This window comes from Oreochromis niloticus, linkage group LG6 (genome assembly GCF_001858045.2).
Source record: "Oreochromis niloticus isolate F11D_XX linkage group LG6, O_niloticus_UMD_NMBU, whole genome shotgun sequence".
Classification (NCBI taxonomy): domain Eukaryota; kingdom Metazoa; phylum Chordata; class Actinopteri; order Cichliformes; family Cichlidae; genus Oreochromis; species Oreochromis niloticus.
The window spans coordinates 13,950,866-13,968,878 of NC_031971.2; the positions used below are offsets into that span (position 1 = coordinate 13,950,866).

Here is an 18,013-nt window from a genome sequence, read left to right on the forward strand (position 1 = left end):
ACTCCAACTTTCTCCCTGTTGTCTGCTTAGAAAGTGATTTGCCATGGCAAACTCAATTTCCCATGAGCGCCTGGGTGGGGACGCAAATTTACGTTTCGACGCAATCTCGAGCCCTGGTTGAGGCAGTCCAGTCAGAGGCCATATTGGAATATATGAAGTCGGCTTGCACTTTGATGGAACTGAGTGTCTGCCGTTTTGAGAGTCTCTATACTGCTATCCAGGATTTATACGCGAGTGATTGCAACAGGCATTCCACTTGAGACTCTGCTAAGTCTGGACGGCAAGTTGTCTCGCTTCTTTTATTGGGAAAAATGAGTCCAACCGATGCTAAACGGGGGGCTAAACGCAGGAAGAACAAGCGGGGCGGTGGCAGTAGCTGCAGTGCTGTCTGCAATACCAGCGGTGGCAAGGCCGGGGTTGCTTCGGCCCTGGGCTGTGAGGGAACAGCAGCACCTGCCTCTGTCGTCAGCTTTTTGACACCTGGCAGTGCAGGCAGCGGGAATATAGGATCCATCACGGGCATAAACGACGAGGTAAGAGTGTCACACTACTGGATGTCAAAACAGGGGCGAGCAGCTAGGAGCGTTATCAACGACACATCTGATTTGGGCCCGAGACTGATGCGAGGAAGGCAGCTAGCTAACTAACAAGTGCAACGTAGCTGGTAGTTAACCGGCTTAATCACAGCTAATAATAGTTGTTTATTCTTTGTGAAATAATCTCCAGCAGTTAAACAGTCCCCAGTGTAATATAACACACTGTCTTAAACGTCAGGCTAACTTACTAAAGTCTTGGCGAAATCCTGGCACTACCATCGTTAGCTTAAGTTAAGAGGTCGTAGGTGTATCGACAACGATTTAGACACAATAAAGCATTAGGTTGATCTAATATTCTTCTTTATATAGAAGTAGCACAGGTATAGATTGGGCTGCTCGAATCAAAGTTATTTGGGAATAACATTAGGATTAACATAGGTGGCTCAAAGGCTGCTATCACCTAGGTAAACACTGATGCTAGCTTATGCTAACAGTCAAGAGCACTAACAATTCATCACCGTTTGGTTTTGTGTTTTTTAAATTCCGAGTTTCCATCGTTTTTTTCTCTCTCTCTCTATTTCTCTAGTCTGTAATGGTTTGAGTTTAACTTGGTCATATTTTCCAGAGGACCAGCTAAAGTACTCGACTACCTCCAGTTGTCCACGTTAGCCTAATGAGCCCGTATACTTCAGTACCACGATAGTGAAACTTAACAGTGAAACCTTAAGATGGTTAGCAAGCTATTTACAAGATCGGAGATGTTGGTTAGCTTAATGGGTCGCGTAAATAACACTTGAGTGTTTTGTATTCTGCATCGAAGGAAACTAGGTCCTGTCTGTGGTTCTGTGTACATTTATTGTACCTTTGTAGCTATTCTGGTCTCTCACGTAGAAAGTGTGTGTGTGTGTGTTGTTTGTTTGGGATTAGTGATGTTACAGTATCAGATTTTCCGCTACAAGTGGGCAGAAGAATTCATAGTAACAATAATATCGCTGAAAATAAAGAAAAAGGCCCCTAGTCATACTAATCTTCATTTATTTCAACTTAACTTTATTCATTTTAACTTTGTTAATTCACTGCTACACTAATAAGGTAAATGATACAAGAAATTTCTTGGCTAAACCATTATGGAAAAACAAATGTGACTACTTGGTGCCAGTGCTGTTTTGTGTACTCATTTTGTACACAAAATATCATGAAGCTTAAACAAAGACCAGTCAGTCAGTCAGGCCTATGCTAAACAGGAGAAACACCTGTGAGTCATAGTGCAGGAGCTAGTGTTAGCTTGAAAAACTTTCAAGACAACGCAACGGTAATTAAATTAAGAATTAATTCCTCAAAGTAACACCAGCCTATCTGCACCTATCTCAGTGACTCAGCCTCGCTCTATCTCGGTGTGTGAGAGAAGCACAGTGAAAGAAAAACGAATGCTATTAGCACTTCACACCTTACTTTAGTCATCCATAAAGTAAGGATACACTGTGTAGTACATGTTTATATACTATATAGTGCAAGGTGACAGTATAGCAGTTACTAAAAAGAAGAGAGCCTTGATATAAACTGGAGTCCTAGTTTTTCAGGTATTGGATCATTTGCAATATGTTTATGTGCATGTTTACTGCAGTACTCATTTTTATTTTTAAATGTCAGTTATTACCAATACTTAACAGTACATGCACAGAGAGCCAACCTGTTTTTCTCACAGCACCGATTACTACCATGGTGGTTTGTGTCAGCCTGCAGCAGCAACAGTAATTTGTCGTTTAAGTTTACATAACATGAAACTGCTTGAATTTAATCCTTTAGTCTAAATGATCAGTTACGACTACTATTCTGCCAGTCTGTGCATGGCTAGAAAGAGATCATGTTTTGCTATGATTTTTCTGAGTTGACTCCTTAAATGTGTGTACATCATTTGTGGACACTTTTGTTTGTTTTCTGTGTATCCAGTGTGTGTAGGTGTGAACCTATGAGAGGTTTATCAGTATAAATATATATGCTGTCTAATATAAAACCCAGAAAATAATACAGAAAACATTAGAAGCTAGGGGTGTAATATAGAAATTGTGTCATCATCATAGTGTAATTGATCACCTGCATAAATAGATAGGGATGAGGTCATTGTAAACTATGAGCTGTTTTGTGTCCATCAGGTCAAAGTGAACAGCAGCGTTACACCACAGTTTACGGAAGGACCGGTGAATGCTGACTTCTCTGGAGTCCTTCAGGTAAAGGGTTTCAGAATCCACTCAATGGTACAGAACACTTTGTCACTCGAAGACATGTCCAGTTTACCAGTGTAATACACACCTTGACAATAGAACTGTGGGTACGCTAAATGGTGGAAACCCACTCAAGATTTAAACATTCAGTGTCTCTGTTAATCCAGTCATTTTAAAATATGGAACGTATTCATATTTGGTAGGACTTGCCTCAGAGTTATTCATACATTCAGATGCTCCAGCATTTGTATTTTTTATTTTTTTTACAGTAGGGTTTAAGTGTTAATAACTGCCTTTTCCCCCCCGATTACTAATGACGTTTTTCCTCAGAATTCAAATACATACAACACATATCATGAACATGAGCTTGAACAAGGAACGAGGAAATATATGTAGGAAATGTACTGTTTATCATAGAGAACCCAACTGATTGATCAGTGAGCAGATATTGTCTGCAAATATTTGCATTTTGCTGATCTTTTATAATAATAAATGGCTATATAATATATAAATGGAAATTAAAAAGGTAAAGAAGAAGGGCGAGAAATGCCCTTCAACTCTGTTATGAGACTTGGCGTTGCATAGTTTGTCCAACAGAGGGCACTTTACAACTCTCCTGCTTGTTGTTTGAAACACTACACACTGATCAGGAGCAGTTGGATACAACACAAATGAGTAAATGATTAACTAACATGTGTCACACAATGTTCAGCTACTTTCTTACGCCGATTTAAAAAAATGAATTTACAATATCGACACCTGAGTTTGTGAATGCGATAATTTAAGAAGGAGGAAACATAGGATTTTGAAATTCATACCATGGCTGTACTAGGAGGCTATATCATGTTTGGATAGATGCTGATATTCTGTTAAGTGTAAAGCTGCCCCGCTCTAACCCAGAGTACTCACTGAGTCACAGTCTCCAGGAGTACACTTTTAAAATGTAGCTGAAATAGATGGAAATCAACCTTCTTCTCCGACCCACCATCACAAGCGGTCAGTGTGTATATCATTAATTGAAGCCTCTAGCTTCTAATTACGTGTTTGTGCCCCTCTGTGGTTCACTCACTGAAAGGACTCTGTGTTAAAGTTCCAGTGTTTTAATGAAGTACAGCGGGCCTGTTCAAACAGCTGTTGTACCTGGAGTACATTGGGTCGTGAATATTAGATTGGCCAGCAGTTCAAGTGATCACAAACTTGAGTTTTCCTCTAAACTAACATCTGTATTATTGTTATTATTATTATTATTATTATTATTATTATTATTATTATTATAAGAAGAAGAATTTAGTTTGACTTTCCTACTAAAAAATAGTCTGCTTTTATTTATTCCCCTAAGTAATAAATGACAATAGCCACTGCATTTCTATCTAGGGGATTTTAATCAAACACAGTGATTTAATGTAAACTAATATTTTTTTCCTTCCCACCACAGACCCCATTCACATTTGGCCTGAACCAGCGGGCGCCCTACACTGCTGGTGACCGCTGCCTCTTGTGTCGATGTGAGCGGAAAGACACTGTCGTGCCTTCAGAGGCAGGCATCTCAGGCCAGAACGGTACGGCACAGCCTGCCAAGACTCCCAGTGCCCTACAGCTGCCTTTGTGGGTCTGCTCTGACTGCAGGCGCACAGTGGAGAAGGAGGACCGACATACTACTCTAGAGCAGTCTTTGGGGGTAAGTCACATGAGTGTGAAGAGAATTAAAGTTATAAAGAGTTTGTGCATGGAGAGAGAGTGCTGCATCTCAAGCCTTTGCTCGATTCGGCTGTTCAGTCGGTTATCTGGCTCAACACTGATGCCACGTATCTGCAGTTTAACGTGCACAGCTGTGGTCTTTCAGTGGATGATGCAGCTCCTGCGTTCACCTGGCACTTCTGGTTCTTTGCCAGAACGGCCGAAACAGATGCAGCCATCGTGAGCAGCAGCTGCTGCTGTAAGAACGTAATGATGGAAGCAGAATAATAAGATTGCACAAGCTTGAATTGATTCTGCCAACGAGGTAGCGGCTTCTAGGCGCTTCAGCTTGAAATGTGCACTTTTTCAATTTTTCAATTACATTAATTAAACAAAAAGTATCTCAGTGGATGAAATGCTTTTGATATATAATAAATGGTACATAAAAAATGTAGTTGGGATTATGGCATTAGATGCATCTGTATCTAAAAATGAACGAACTAATTATAAAAATCATAATACATAATGATTTAAGTCTTTATTTTAACACATAGTCACATTTAATACTCCTAATGATTAATTAAGAAAATAAGTGGCTGTGTTGGTGTCGTAGTCTTAATTAGTTTTCTCTCTTTTTCCTTTGCACACCCAAGTGTGACTGTAAATATCCTCTCAGGCCTGTGTTGTAAGATGACGTGTGTTTGAGTGTGCGTGTGCGCTCCAGTTACTCTGTATATAAAGAGCTTCTTTATGACCAACTGCCTGTGGAAAAATCTTGTGATTTGAAATCAGTGGGGGGGTTTTTCTCCCCCTATAATACAAAGTGACTTTTTATTTTCCTGGTTGAATGTTTGTATGAGTGATTATTAGTTGTAATTAATAAAAACACTTTTCTACAGCCAAATTTACAAAGGCAATGACTCGACTTTGTTTCCGTTCTTGCAAATTCTAAAAGAAATTTTGCTTTTTATTTGTAGTGAGGTGGTAAGATTGCACCTACATTTTTGTTCTTCATCCAAAGTCTCAGTCTGAGTTGTTTTATGGTCATTCTGCTTTGCTTTTGAAAACTCCCAAGCGTTTGCTTTATGGAGATCAGTCCTATGTTTTCATAGTTGTTGGTGCGTTAGCCTTGGATGGTGGTCTTGGGTTTGGCTTCCTCTTAAATGTATTGTTAAATGCGTCCTAACTGCAGGGGCGTGCTCTACTGACTCACAGCATTATGGTCCTGTAGTCAAGGGGGCCAAGCAACTGGAGAGTTTTTATTTTGAAATAGCTGCAGAAAAGAAAATTTGCACATATATTCTCTATCTAGTCTGCCCCATGCTGTGCTTTTTCTGGTGATGAGTGAATGATGGTGTGACATTATAAGTCAGTTCTCACAGTGGTTGGCTGATCCCGGCCCTGATACTTGCCAATTGTAACTTTTCTCTAAACAAAAAAAGACTGCACTGTGTGCTCATCCCAGTTGTAGTTACTGTCCAGCACCTTATAAACCCAAATAGGCTGAGCGTCATGTGGTGCTGGACATATCAGATCAGTCAAGTTTAGGGCCTTGTAGATGTCAGTGTCCAGACCCAGATCCATGAGATGATCAGAGATTACCTCATGAGAGCCACAGCTGAAGAGACTGAAGAGGAATCAACTGAAATGATTAAAAAAATGCTCTTAAATACAGAGAAGTGATTGACATTCATATTATATGTTAGCACATTATTTTGAGCTTTCTGCACAGCCGTGTGACATGCCCAGTGTCACCATCGGCTCCTGATAAATGATCAGCATCACAGTAAACAAATAAAAATGTTTCTGAATTTGTTCAATGTCTTATTGTGATGTCTTTGTTTTTCTTCATAATGCCTACAGAGTCAGGACTTTCTTTTGCACATGCCTGTGGGTAATGGAAACTTGGGCCAGGAGGCAGCCACAGGGGACAGACTGACCGCTGCTGCGCCTACTCTACCCATGCTTCCTGCCCCGGACCTCACCACGCCGATGCCTGCTGATACAGTGTGCAGCTGTGAAGCTTGCAACGAGAGGCGGTCAGTTCAGGTTGACTCTTTGATTCCTTGCGTTTTTGTTTTTGTTTTGTTTTTTTCACTGATTCTTAATGAATTCGTGGGAATTACAGGGAGATCTCTGCCGAGTCGGAGAGGGAGTCGCAGCAGCTGCAGAACCACTGGTCGGAGCTTCGCTACCTGGTGCGCTACATCTACAGACAGACGGGAACGCCACTTGCAGATGACCACGACCAGCCTCTAGAGAGAGACAAGGAGGGCATGAAAGAGCTGGTGGACAGGTATGAGCATGACCAGAAATCCCGCCTCTCTTTCTCAGTTCTTTCTTTCAGGGGTGTGTTTGGCCACTAGAGGTCCCTGTTAACAGGGAGCTTCTCTAAAAACAACCAGAGGCGTGGGAGCCTTTGCGGTGATGTCAACAAACTGAAACTGCTGCCTTGTTTTGTTTTGTTTCGTTTCCAGTGTATTTGAACAAGTCCACAGGCCCATAAAAGGCCAATTTGATTACTTAATATGATGTAATTGAGTATTTGAGGAAACTATATGACTCACATTGGGAGATTTTAAACTGTACAGACAGTGTTACAAGAGAAAGAGTTTTACGTGCTGGTAGCATCAATAGATGGGGAATTTTTTTCTTTTCCCACATTATGTTTATTGTTTTTCTCCCGCAGACTCTGTGAAAAGGATCCCTATCAGCTCTACCAGCGGTTGGAGCAGCAGGCTCGGGAATACGTCTTGGAAATGAAAGTGCGTCTACTGAAGCACCTTTCTGCAGGTTCCAAGAACACGGGACCATCTGGGACCATAGCTGCAGCCCAAGGTCCTCCTCAAGCCCACCAGTTCATTTCCCTTTTGCTGGAGGAATACAACGCCCTCTGTCAAGCTGCACGAACCATCAGCAGCTTCCTGCTCACCCTGGTTCGTCTGCGTGTTGTTCCCCCACATCGATAACATGTTTGACATATTCATCGCATTCTTAACTTTTCTTTTATTTCCTTTTTTTTGCTCCTCCCCAGGAAAATGAGCACCTCCAGAAATTTCAGGTGACCTGGGAGCTGCACAACAAACACCTTTTCGAGAATCTGGTTTTCGCCGAACCGATCTTACACAGCAGTTTACCGGCACTCATTGCACAGCTTAAGTAAGGCATCGCTTTTATTTAAAGAGACTCTATGACTAGACGCTCATCGTGATGATTTGATTGCTAATAAAGACCCAAATTGCACATTACTTTCTCAGATGCTGCCTTTGAACAAGCTTCCACAGTACTGAGCCATAAGCCAGCAGGCTTATCCCTAATCCCTATTTGTTTTTTGTTGTTGTTTTTTTTCTTTCTACAGGCATGGCACAGCTTCCCATGATTCATACAACGAAGATACGTACAGGACGTTATTAGAGAGCTACCAGCAACTGCAGCAGGAGATGGCTTCAGTGGCTGCTCAGTGGCAGGAGTGCGAGAAGAGGATTGATGACTATGTGGATGAACAGGTACGCAGGGCAGTAAGAGAATGTTTTGTGTTACGCTGATGTTCAGTACAGAGAATAATAAATTGTGTAACATGTTTCTTTTGTAGATGCTTTTTAAGGTGGAGGGTCAGAATATTACCAACCAAAGAACAGAGCCACACAAGTCTTTAATTAGCAAAAATGTAAGTGAAATGAAAACTGTGTGTGACTGTTTATAGATATTTTTTTTCAGTCTTTGATTTGTGAAGCTTCTTAAGTCTTTGTTGATTCTTATTATCTGCCCGTTTCCAGACTTTAAAGACTAAGCAGGGAATGCTGAAAGAGGACTGGGAATTCTTTAAGCAAAGAAGGTTTATAGAAGAACAGGTACGGCACGTGATTATGACGCTGTCATATTACAATGGAGTTTTACAGTTGTGTCCTTCAAAGCGCTGTAATGGTTCCTGTTTTTTGTTTTTTTGTAGTTACCCAACAGTAAGAAATCCCCCACTGGAGAAAACAACTTCACAGACACTATGAGAATGCTGTCATCTCGTCTGAGTATTCCAGACTGTCCAAACTGCAATTACAGAAGAAGGTGAGCTGTCAGGATTCAGTGGCTTGTCCTTGTCTGGGCTGGAATTACGTTACTCTCAGTCCAGTGAATTTCAAACATAATTCAAATCATCTTCACGGGGGGGGAAAAAAGGATAACATGTATAAAATGAGTGAACAGACTGGTTATGATCCTGTCAGATGAAGGATTTTGCTCCCAAATGTTTAGTTGTGAAGAAATGAAAAGAATACTTGCTGGTATTATTATTATTATTATTATTATTATTATTATTGTTATTATCATTATTATTATGTGCAAAAGTCTTGAGCCATTTCTTTATATTTTGCTTCCAAGGAGCCAGAATTTTATTTTATTTTATTTTATTTTTTTGTGGGCTCGAGCAATAGTTTAAGTCTTTTTCAGGCTTTTTCAGTGCAGTCCTTTCCTTTCTTTCTGTTAGCCACCTAACACTGACCTATGAATCATTCCAGCATAAGAACTCAAAGGATGAAACAGTGTTGTCTACACATAATGCAATTTCTATTAAAAATGATAAGATAACAGTTTGAAGGTCTAAACTGGTGTCTTTGCAACAACAAAGCGCTATTAGCTGAAAACATGGCACATCTCTACATGCTGTGTAGGTCTCCTGAAACTTTGAAAGGGGAAAAAAACGCAGATGAACAGCGTCTGAAAGTCATGTCCTTATAGAGTAGAAACCAATCCAGCAAAGATCTGACACTGTAGCCATTTACTGTTTACTGTAGCCTCATTAGAAATGATGTTGGTGGAAGGGTGGCTATCAAGAAGCAATTCTTAAGGGAGGGAGAAATGGGGAGCCAAGGCTGAGGTATGCCAAATTACACAAGAAGTGGGCTGAAAACAGCAGTGACATGAGGTGAGGCTCATGTCACTGCTGTGGCTCAAGACTTTTTTCACTCTGCTATAGAACCTAAAGATGGGAGAGCGAGATGTCAACATGCAACAGTGATGTTTCGAAGACCATTTTTCAGGCATTAAAAAAAGCCACCTAACTCATTTGACTGTGTGGGAACTGTCTTTTTAAAATAATTCATGAAATAACTTTATTGAGAGAGTCCTGTAATCAGTATCACAATATAAATTTTGTCTCAACTTTTTTCAACAGGTGCACATGTGACGACTGTAGCCTCTCTCACATCCTAACGTGTGGCATAATGGACTCTCCCATCGCCGAGGACCTCCACATCAAACTACCCATGCAAGGGGATCCTCCCCGGGACTTCTTGACAGAGGTGCACCCTCCTAGCCTCTCCTCCGGCAGTTCAGCGTCCGGCTCCAACTCCAGTTCTCCCATCACCATCCAGCAGCATCCGAGACTCATTCTGCCTGAAGGGGACACCAACACTTTGTAAGACATCTTAAAATCATTGGTATTAGCATTTTCCCCAATCTTAGCGTTAACATAAAAATAAGTGCTATTAAAGTGGAACTGATATTTCCATAAATAGTCTCATTTCTCATTTCTCTCTCGTTCTAGCATTAGCGATGATGACGAAGTGCCTCCGTTGTCCAGTAAGTTTGGGGACATGTATCCTATGAGTGGTTATGAGGACAACGGTGTGGTGACTGCTGCTGTGAACGGTCTCCATAACGACATCAACGGGGAAGGTGAAAACGTGGCGCTAAAGACAGGGGTGAGTCCGCTACAGCCCAAAAAAAATGCCCAAGATTAGCTGTGAATTTCCCTGCCGGGTTTCTGGATGATGAAGCTGCAGTTCATTATGAGTAGGTTACGGGTAATTTGGGAAATGTTTTGTGTGCGGGTCCTCACATACTGATTCAGTCTTTGTTCTGCACCTCTCTGTGTCAGTCTCCTCGCATTACCAGCAGCAGCAGCTCATCGGAGGGTGACGAGGAGGAAGCTAATGGTGACGGTGGTGGGGAGCCCCCAGGGCAGCAGGAACAGCTTTCCTCAGGAAAGACCAATAGTCCTCCACCCTCCTACAACCACCAACAGGTATTTATACACATACAATGAGCCTTCATTCGTCTTTCCTTTAAGGGCCATATGCTCAGACGCACTCATTGTGTGACAAGAGATCTAAAAATAATGATCACAGGACAAGAATGTTCTTTGTTGCTGTGGGTCCCGGGGTTATCGCAGGAGTGTGGGTTTTTTTTTTGTTTGTTTTGTTTTGTTTTGTTTTTTTGTTATATGAATTTAAATTTTGTTTGCTTTTTTTTTTGTTATAGATTAGACTGGGTTTGCTCATTTCAGTTTCAATGCGGTTCTAGTGGTTTCAGTATTAATTTGAGTTGCTATTCCATTATAATATGAGTGGTATTACTATACAAACACTAGACGCGGTCATCTGTGCATCAACAAAAGTCCCCTTATACTATTTGTGTGGATGAAAGACTAGAAGAGAAGACATTTGCTATTTATTTTATTTGTTCGTTTGTTATTTAAAGTCTATAACTAAAGCTAATGCCACACTTATCTGGCTACGATCCTTGCCACCTCCAGGTACAGCTGTTACTGCTGAAACAAGGTGTTTTATTTGCAGGGCAAGACATCCATGTATCCGTGCAGTGGCACTGATGAGACCTGAACCACTTTACTAATGTTCATATGACACAAAAAGCACATCAGTTGTAATTCTGATGTAAGAGCGGAGATAAAAACTTGGAAGTGTAGTCACACTAATTCAAAAACAAAAACAAGAAATCCTCGACGGAGCTGAATTGGAAAAATGAACTCCACTACTACATTCTGATACATGATTTAGTTATTATTACTCTTTAAAATCAACGTGTTTCAAACCTATATTACCCCCACCCTCAGGCAGAGCAGGTCCAGCATGCCTGCGAGTGCCACGTGTGCAACCAGGACCCCAGCTCTTCCACCCTGGGCCCCGCCACGTGTTTGCCCCCAAGTCGGCTCCACGCTGCGCCTCCTCCCCCGCTGTGGGACACCAATTCTTCACAGACAGCAAGACCCCCCCTGCACACCCCGCCCTCCACTTGTACCCACACATCCACGGCCACTTGCCCCTACACAACTTCTCCCGGCCCCTCCTGCACCCCACACTCTACCCACCAAGCCCACCTCTCACACACAACAAGGTGAGGATAACAATTTTTTAGAGGTAGACGTAAGTTGTATTCTTCCGATCAGTATGTAGAATTCTAGCATTGAGAGTGTCTTTAAGGGGAAAATTGATTCATTTCCTTATCACTGGGGATTTTTTTTAAGGTTCCAAGAACAATGCTAAGATTAGTTGTACTCTAGTTTCATTTAGTGTCACTGCAGTTCCTTTTTTCTGCCACAAGGGGACAGACTGAACCTAAACTAGGGGAAAGGGGAAAGAAGCAAAGAGAACAGAGCAGTCCTGAACTTTGTGTGCCAAACTCAAACCTGTTCATCTCATCATCCCCTTACTAATCACATTTTTTTCCCACCTTAAGCCTCTGCCCCCCAACCCTATATCAAACCACTCGGCGGCCAAGCAGCCAGCCTTCAGTGCATCTTTACCAGAGCATGTATACCAGAACTGCTTCGGCGGTGCGGGCGGTGCAGGTGACTGGAACAGCTCTCTGCAGTGCCTCTCGCTCAAGTTTGAGAATTTATGGGACGCTGCTGTGATGAAGAGCTGGAATCCGTCTGTGCTGTTGCCCGAATCGCTTCCAGGTGAGCCGCCCTGGCACGGCACAAATCACCAATCATGTTGAAATCATTTAAAAAGAATCGTTAAGACAATGTCTTCCCTTATGTTTTGTCCTAACCCAACAGGTGATATGCTTGGACCACCACTTGCTGATGTCCCCCTCCCTCCAACCTCATCTATTTGCCCCCAAGGGGAACATCCCTCACTGCCCACGCCTCTGCCCACGCCTCTGCCCCCTTCCTCGTCTTCTTCCTTGTCATCATCTTTGTCATCGTCCTCCTCGTCCTCATGCTCCTCTTCAGAAGCCAAAGAGCAGAAGAAGACCGGCGCCAAGAAGAAGTGTCTCTACAATTTCCAGGATGCCTTCATGGAGACGAATCGAGTGGTGATGGCCACCTCCGCCTCCACGTCCTCAGTGTCCTGCACTGCTACCACTGTCCAGTCAAGTAATAACCCACCCATCCACCTAGCATCTAAAAGACCCAACTCTTTAGGTAATATAGGAAGTAGGAGTAGTGGTTAGGTTTGTACTGATGGGGCTTTTTGTTATATAAATGATGGGACACTCAAACAATTTAACACCTACAGTTAAAAGGGACTCGTTGTGGTCATTTCCACCTCTGTATTTTATTCTTGTACCCTAGCTCTGCATTATTCATACATCAAAATATTTTCGGGTGCAGCCCCTCGGTTCATCAATTGTTTGAAACAAACCATTTTAGCTTCCTCTATTTAAACTGCCTTTCTTTTAACTGACTGAAAAAGGTGGTTAGACCTACTCAAACAAAACAACCCTCTGACGGCTGTGGACGATGTGCTCACAGGTATCATGTCGGATGTCTTTGGTATTATGCAGAGGCAGAAATGGAAGAAACTGAGCGTTTAGGGGTCTGAAACCAGAGTTTTTGACTCATGGGGAAACTCGTCAGTGTGTATTATGCATCCTCCGTTGTAAGAGTACATATTTAACTAATTGATAATAAGTCCCCTTGAAAATTTAGGTGTGTCATCCAGATTTGATCCCTTTCTTATTTTCACACATTGAACAATTACTCAGATAATCTGGAGTGAAGTGTTTTTTATTCTGAAATGTCTGATCGTTGTATTGCAGTGAAATGAATGATGGTGCTTGATATATACAGTAAAAATTAGCAAATATAAATATCAGCATTATAATTAATATTCAAAAGGTTGAGAAAAATAACTGAGGTCATCAAGCAGAAACTGCATTGCGCTGGTTTAGAAAAAGTGATACTGACGTGCGAAGCATGCGTCAGCAACACTTGGCTTGTTTGTTTTCCTGTCTGGAAGCTCTGAACACGATCATGTTGTTTTTGATGATGCGGGGTTTTTTCTTTTGTTTATTTTGTTAACGTAAATATGGTAATTCTGGCCATTTTTCCTCCCTTCTAGATGACGTATTTCACAATCTAGGTAAAGAGGACCACAGGCAACCCACTCCAACCACCCCTAGAAATGGCTCCACAGGACTTACATCCCTCCCTCCTCTCTCGGGGCCCCCGCTCCCCCCAGCACCCACCGCTCACCTTCCAACAATAGGATCACAACCCTTCCCAAAGATGGCCACTCCAGCCCCAGACTTTGCAGACTCCCACCAGGGTCTTTGCCTCCCACCCGCAGAACCTCCGGCCACCTCAATGGATGGGCCCATCAGTGCCCCACCCAGCGTCTGCAGGCAAGTTTGCTGTCTGGTTTTGCAGGAAAGGTTATTTATCTTATTTTTTTTGTCGCAGGGTAAAAACGAACCAGCAATCGAAACTGAATTTAAAGTACTGAAACATTAAAACATTATTTATTTCAGTGATCCTGACTGTGAAGGCCATCGCTGTGAAGGGAATGGGGGGTATGAGCATCCACCATATGATGGAGAGGAGAGTCAGGACGAGGACAGCTGCTCGGAGCACAGCTCTTCCACCTCCACATCCACCAACCAGAAAGAAGGAAAGTACTGTGACTGCTGCTACTGCGAATTCTTCGGACATGGCGGGGTAAGACATGCATGTTTATGCAAACGCATTGACCTCAGATAAACATCTTGTTGGTGGTTTTTTTGTTTTTGTTTTTGTTGTTTTTCCAAATGATTCATTTATTTTTATTTTCCTCCCCTGTACCCTCATTGACTGCAACACCCTTTGTTTTATTCACAGCCCCCAGCTGCTCCTACCAGTCGAAACTATGCAGAAATGAGGGAGAAGCTTCGCTTACGTTTGACAAAACGCAAAGAGGAACAGCCGAAGCGCGAGGAACAGCAGCCGGTGATAGAAAGAGATGGAGGGGTGGAGGACCACAGGCGGGTGGAGGACCTGTTGCAGTTCATCAACAGTGCTGACAGTAAACCTGCTTCCAGTTCTAAGGCAGCAAAACGAGCAAGGCACAAACAAAAGAAGGTAACTCCCTGCTGATCAGCCTCTAGTATTTATCCTTCTTGTTAAAATCACTTTCCTAGAATACTTGGAAATATAGCAACTCGGTGGTCTAATTTTTTTTTTTATAATGAGTCAGAGTTGTCAGTACACTAATAGTAAACGTCTGTGTGCTTCAGATGGAGGAGAAGGCCCGTCTGGAGGCGGAGGCCCGCGAAAGGGAGGAGCAGCAGTTGTTGGAGGAACAGCAACGGCGACAGAGGCAGGAAGAGGAAGAAGCGCTTCAAAAAGAACTGCTCCGACTGCAGGAGCTGCAGCAACATCGCGCTGCCAAAAAGAAAAAGAAAGAGAAAGCAAAGGAAAATACCGCTCCCCCTCACAACAACCCACAGCCCCTTAAACAGACAGCTCAGAACGTCTTAGATAATCTTCAGAATGGAAAGTCACAGCTGCTTCAAACTCTCATCCGCCTCCCTGACCAGAAGGAACCCAGATTTGACTCACTACCCCGGCCCCATTTACAGCACAGCCCAAACTGCGCTGCTGAAAAGGGGTTTACCAACATCCCCAATTCTCCACCTGACCTCCTCAACGGCACCTCCTCTCTACTCGAGGTCAGCAGTAAATCCAAGGGTAAGCAGTCCGCTAAAGTGCCCACCTCTGAGGCTGCTGTAAAGAAAGCCCCAGAGTTACCCAAGAACTCCGATGCGCCTGTAAAGCTCGCTAATGGCGCTGCCACTACAACAGACACCAAAGCAATGCGAACTAGGCCCGCTGAAGCCCTCGCTTCTCTCCCAACCAGTGAACCCCAGAGGGAGGAAAGGAGCAATAACAGAAGTGCCAGCGGTAAAAGGCAGCAACACCAACCTCTAGCCCAAACAAAGGAAGACAGGATAAGCCCCCCTGTGTCAAACCCCTCTCCGTCTCCCCCTCCAACCTCCCAGCCCGAACAGACTCAGCAGAACGGCAAACCTCCGACCGCAGAGTCCCCACAGCCCAAAGGCAAGACCAAGAAGAGCAAGAAGAAGAAGGCGGACAAGATGAACAGCTCAATAGGTTGGTTTTAATCTTCTGTGTGTACAAGTCCGGACTACCCTGTCCTGCTGCTAAAGTCGGAACAACAAAGTGTTCTGCATTGTTTTCCTCGTTTGTCTCCTGGATGTTCTGTAATAAGCAAGGTTTGATCACCATGAGCAAGTGCTAGGGAGTATTTCTTAATCCCAAACTCGGACGTGCTGTGAAATGTTAAAGCACCTTGGAAACGTAATCCTGACAGATTAGAACCAGGAAAATGTGTATGAGACCAATGAGAGATGAATTTATCGGTGTATGTATATATGAAAATGTTTTATTTTTATTTTAGATGATGTATTCCTGCCCAAAGACATCGACCTGGATAGCACTGAAATGGATGAAACAGAGAGGGAGGTGGAGTACTTCAAAAGGTGCGTTTGACCAAATTATGGAGGACCACTACTAAAATGTGTTCTTCCCTACCTCAAAGACCTAATGTCAGCTTTCTTCCTTCTTTTCTCTCTTTTCCAGATTTTGCTTAGACTCTGCCCGGCAGACCCGTCAACGGCTATCCATCAACTGGTCAAACTTTAGCTTGAAGAAAGCTACGTTTGCTGCACATTGAGGGTGTTTAGTGAGTGACTGTCAGGACACAATCAGTACCTTAACAGCTATACAAACCCAACCCCGACCCTCTGCCTCCACTTATCCCTTTACTTCCACCCAACTGTTATCCTCCTGGAACTTCTCCCGCTGTGCCCAAATCACACCCACGCTGCCTTGCTTTGTTCTTGTCACTGTGTGGTTCCAACACAGACCCATCTGGACTGATCCACCTGCAGAAATAAAAAGATATGAAATTAAATGACACAGAATCACAAAATGCTACTCTACATCTGATTAATTTTTCCTGCCTGCTTGTGTGCTTCTAGTCTGAGTTGGGCATTTCTCTTGACTGAAAAGGAAAAAAAAGCAAAAAAAAAAAAAGCCATGGTCTGAAATTATTTTCTTATATTGGCTTACCTGTAGTCAAAAGATGCTTATTATGTCTGGAAGGTTTCCTTAAAAAAGAAAAAGAAAAAAGAGAGACAATGGAAACTTAAAAAAAGCGAGAAATGTAATGAATTAAAAGCTGTATTTGACATATTGTGGCTTACTATCCCATCGTTTCCTGTTCCTAGCACGGCCTCATCACATGATTGACAAGGGAGCTTGGTTAGCTGGTTTCCACTCTCCCAAACCCTCCCCCCACCCCACCAACTACTTCCACCTTATTTCACAGAAAGGAGGAAGGCGTAATACTTGACATTGTTCTTTTTTTTGGTTTTTAAGTTCTGTTTAACAAACTGTTGAGTAAACGTGTACCAGTTACAGTTTATGTTTTCTTTATTTTGACCTGTAGCCAGCTTGTATCAGAATACTTTCAGAATGAAATTGAAAAGGAACAATACTCACACTATCAGTCTGTTATAGAGTGTATATTGTATTAACACTAAAGCCAAACTGGCTACTTTTAACATATTGTTAAGTAATATTAAATCTTGTCTTTCTTTTTTGAAAGATGGAATACAGTAGTATGGCAGGATTATGTGTCTTGTGTCACATCTTATTTCCTACATACGGTAAAAAAAACAAAAAAAACAAAATGTCAAAGGACGTGCATACATTAACAGATACAGTGCATGAAATGTGAAGCTACTGTTAGCAGCCAGTTAGCTCAGTGTAAACAAGGAAATGGGGAAGCAGCTTTGCCTCGCTGGGTCCAGCGGTTATAAAAATGCACCTGCCTGGTGAGTACACATTTGGTCAGGACATACAGCCATAATGAGAGCGCACACCCTGTTGCTTCTAAGGTTTTCTGTTTAAAAATAATAATAAATAAAACTGATTCATAGTGAATCTTTTAAAATTACATAAATACAACCTCAGATGAACAGCATGTTACACAGCGTCACTATTTTAACTATATCTGAGCTAATATGCAGAAGCAGTGTGTAAAAAAACTTAAGTACACCTCATGACTCAGTAGATGTGGAACCACCCTGGAGCCTGTATGTTGTCAGTCTCTCATTCAAGATTCAAGAAGTTTATTATCATATGCACCGCAAACGACTCATGTCATTGTGGAACAGTTTTGGCCCTTCTTTTCTTTACAGTGTTGCTTCAGTTCATTCATTTGACTGGGTCCTTACAACACCTTGAGCCTGAATCACCATCCCTCCACCACTGTGCTTGACTGTTGGTATGAGGTGTTTGTGTTGATATGCTGCTTTTGGGTTTTCTCCAAACATGTTGCTGTGCAATACAGCCAAACACCTCCATCTGACCAAGCCACTTTTTTTTTTCTAATTTATCTGCTGTCATAAACATTACCATTTAACACGTTAGCTGAGGTCTGTTAGGAGATGTAGCTCCTGGAGTTAATGCAGTTTCTTTGAACTCGGGGTGAATTGGTTTCAATATCCACTCCTGGGAATACTCAAAACTGTATTGTATGATTTTATACTTAT

At 42.4% G+C, this 18,013-nt stretch overlaps 1 protein-coding gene across 1 annotated transcript; it reads left to right on the forward strand.

Annotated features, from left to right (window-relative positions):
- Nucleotides 1-112: 112 nt before the first annotated feature.
- On the forward strand, nt 113-16,876 carry fam193a (family with sequence similarity 193 member A). The gene is given in 24 exon segments (XM_003449736.5): nt 113-533; nt 2,690-2,764; nt 4,194-4,436; nt 6,299-6,474; nt 6,564-6,731; nt 7,125-7,371; nt 7,470-7,594; nt 7,794-7,941; nt 8,028-8,102; nt 8,212-8,286; nt 8,385-8,497; nt 9,603-9,845; nt 9,975-10,131; nt 10,308-10,454; nt 11,283-11,390; nt 11,393-11,563; nt 11,906-12,128; nt 12,231-12,599; nt 13,519-13,801; nt 13,928-14,114; nt 14,274-14,513; nt 14,669-15,545; nt 15,853-15,934; nt 16,035-16,876. Coding segments are annotated over 24 exon segments (4,848 nt in total). The 5' UTR covers nt 113-311; the 3' UTR covers nt 16,129-16,876.
- Nucleotides 16,877-18,013: the final 1,137 nt, after the last annotated feature.